Consider the following 2,177-nt stretch of genomic DNA (forward strand, 5'->3'; position numbering starts at 1 on the left):
GTCAGGAAGGTGAGCATCATGGAATGCCAGTTTAATAGAACAAAATATTCTTGCATTGAGGGAGTACTTGAGTGGAGGTTCAATGTCCATCTGCTACCTTAATATTAAACCTATACATATATGCACTTAGATCTATTTCCACAACCTCATATATAAATATATTTACATATGTACATGCCTTTATTTAGATCTCTATATATGCCCTTTGCCTTCTAGCGCTTTCCTCTATTTCCTTTTACTTTCCTCTTGTCCCACTATCATGTTCAGCCTTCATTTGGGTTTCAGTAATTCCTCTGTTACTTTACCCTTGGTCACGTCCTACCAGGCCTTCTACACCCTCCTCACCACCGATTTGGATCACTTGTTGTTCCCTTGTCCCTGAGTTTGTTAACACCACTTCCTTTCTCCCCACCTTCCCCTCTCCCATGTCTCCCCCGAACTGTCCGTCTTGTTTTTTTCTCCTCCAGATAGTTCATCCAGCCTATCTTATGGAAACAGACCTGGGGAGATAATAACATGCACAAAAACAAGACAGAGCAAAACCAAACAACAAAAGAAAACAAAACAACAACACCACCAACAAGCTGATGACAAAAAAACAAACAAACACAATAACAAGAAAGAAAAGCTGGTAGTTAGTTCAAGGACTGTTAGTTGGCCTTTAGGAGTGTTTTCTGGTCGAGTCTGATGGGGTCCCATGCCCTGGCCCCAAAGTCTATTTTTGGTGTTCCCCGGGGACTTTGTTACTCTGTTCCCTCGGTGTGGTAGGATCAGATTAGGCGGAATTCCCACACTGTGTCTCCAGTATTGTCCCTTGTAGGGCTATGGGTCAGTGAGGGATGTCGTGTCTCATAGTGAGGCCCGGCCACATGGTCCTCTCTGGAATGGCTGCTCTGAGTGGGAATCTCGCTGTCAAGGCTTGGTGGGCCAGGATGTGCTCCACTCTCTCTTCCTCCCCCTTCATTTGCTCCACTGTGCTCTGATCAGACATGTCCCTCTCCCTGAGCTGCAGATTCAGTGCTTTCCTCTGAAATAAATTCTTCTGGGGGGAGGGGCAGGTGTCCACATAGTTGGATTGGGGCTGGGCCCTCAGACCTCTCCACTGGTTCCCTATTCCATGTTGGCATGTTGCATTCACATCTTGGAGCACTGGGTTGAAGTCTGGTTCCTCTTTACCTGTGGAGATATAAACAATACCCTCCCCTTGGGTGGGTTAGTGCCCTCTGCCCCCGCTACCCATTTCTTTTCTTTCTTTCTTTTTTTCCCTTTTCCCTCCATTTTAGTTTTGCTTGTATCCTACCTAGCGAGAGCTAATGTTAGACTTGATTTTTTATTGTCTTAACCTAAGAAGTAGATGCACTGTTTTTGGAATTTCAGATGTTAGTAGTCGACGTTTTTTAAGTAGCATCCTAATTTCATCAGTTCTTATTCTTTTCTATTTTAGGCTTTTCAAAGGCTTGCCCAACTTATCAAAGAATCTTTATGAAGAAATCGAGATTACTCATGGATTTTATCCGATAAAATATCTCTATGCTTTGGATGGATAAAATGATGATCTTTATTGAACTTATAGATTGAATTTAATATGTCATTTCTGTAATGTAATGATATAATTTTAAAAATCTTTAATCCATTAGGTTGACAAAATATCTTTTTAATCCATTTATATCATTTGATAAATTTTCAGTTTAAAATTATTTTATCTTTGGTTTTACTGTAAAGGACTCTGTAGGTTCTTTATGGTTCAAATTTTCTTTGAACCTAATATTTTACAATGATTTGTTCTAGAAATTTAAGGTGGTGCTCTCTTTGGATCAAATGTTAAATGTTCTACTTGTAAGAAATTTTCTGTTGGTAAGAATGTTAGAATTTTCCCATTATAAATGAGTAAAGGCACAACAGATACTGTTATACCATACAAATCTCTTTACAAATAAAATCCCACAATTAAACACACCTCGCAGAATCAGATCATTTATTCTAAGTAAGGAGGAGAGATCGTGGACTGAGAAAATCTTTCCTCATTGTTTTTCCATCATACTACACCATTTATAGAAACAGACTCTTATTAGTTATAGCATTTACATCTATTACAACCTTCTGAGATAATTTAAGATACACTTGTGTAATGATTTTCTTTATTCCCTTTAAATAATTATTTTGCTGCCTGATTATTA

General features: G+C 38.8%; 1 protein-coding gene across 1 annotated transcript in view; it reads left to right on the plus strand.

Moving 5' to 3' along the window:
• AADAT (aminoadipate aminotransferase) overlaps positions 1 to 1,956 on the plus strand; it is a 33,446-nt gene extending 31,490 nt beyond the window's left edge. Inside the window, exon 13 of the mRNA XM_004696122.2 lies at positions 1,445 to 1,956. Coding sequence (XP_004696179.1) covers positions 1,445 to 1,486 — 42 coding nt within the window. The 3' untranslated portion in view covers positions 1,487 to 1,956. The remainder of the gene's footprint in view (positions 1 to 1,444) is intronic.
• The last annotated feature ends 221 nt before the right edge of the window (positions 1,957 to 2,177 follow it).

The sequence above is a fragment of the Echinops telfairi genome, unplaced genomic scaffold (genome assembly GCF_000313985.2).
Source record: "Echinops telfairi isolate 266 unplaced genomic scaffold, ASM31398v2 ScPeMD7_9;HRSCAF=40, whole genome shotgun sequence".
Taxonomy (NCBI): Eukaryota; Metazoa; Chordata; class Mammalia; order Afrosoricida; family Tenrecidae; genus Echinops; species Echinops telfairi.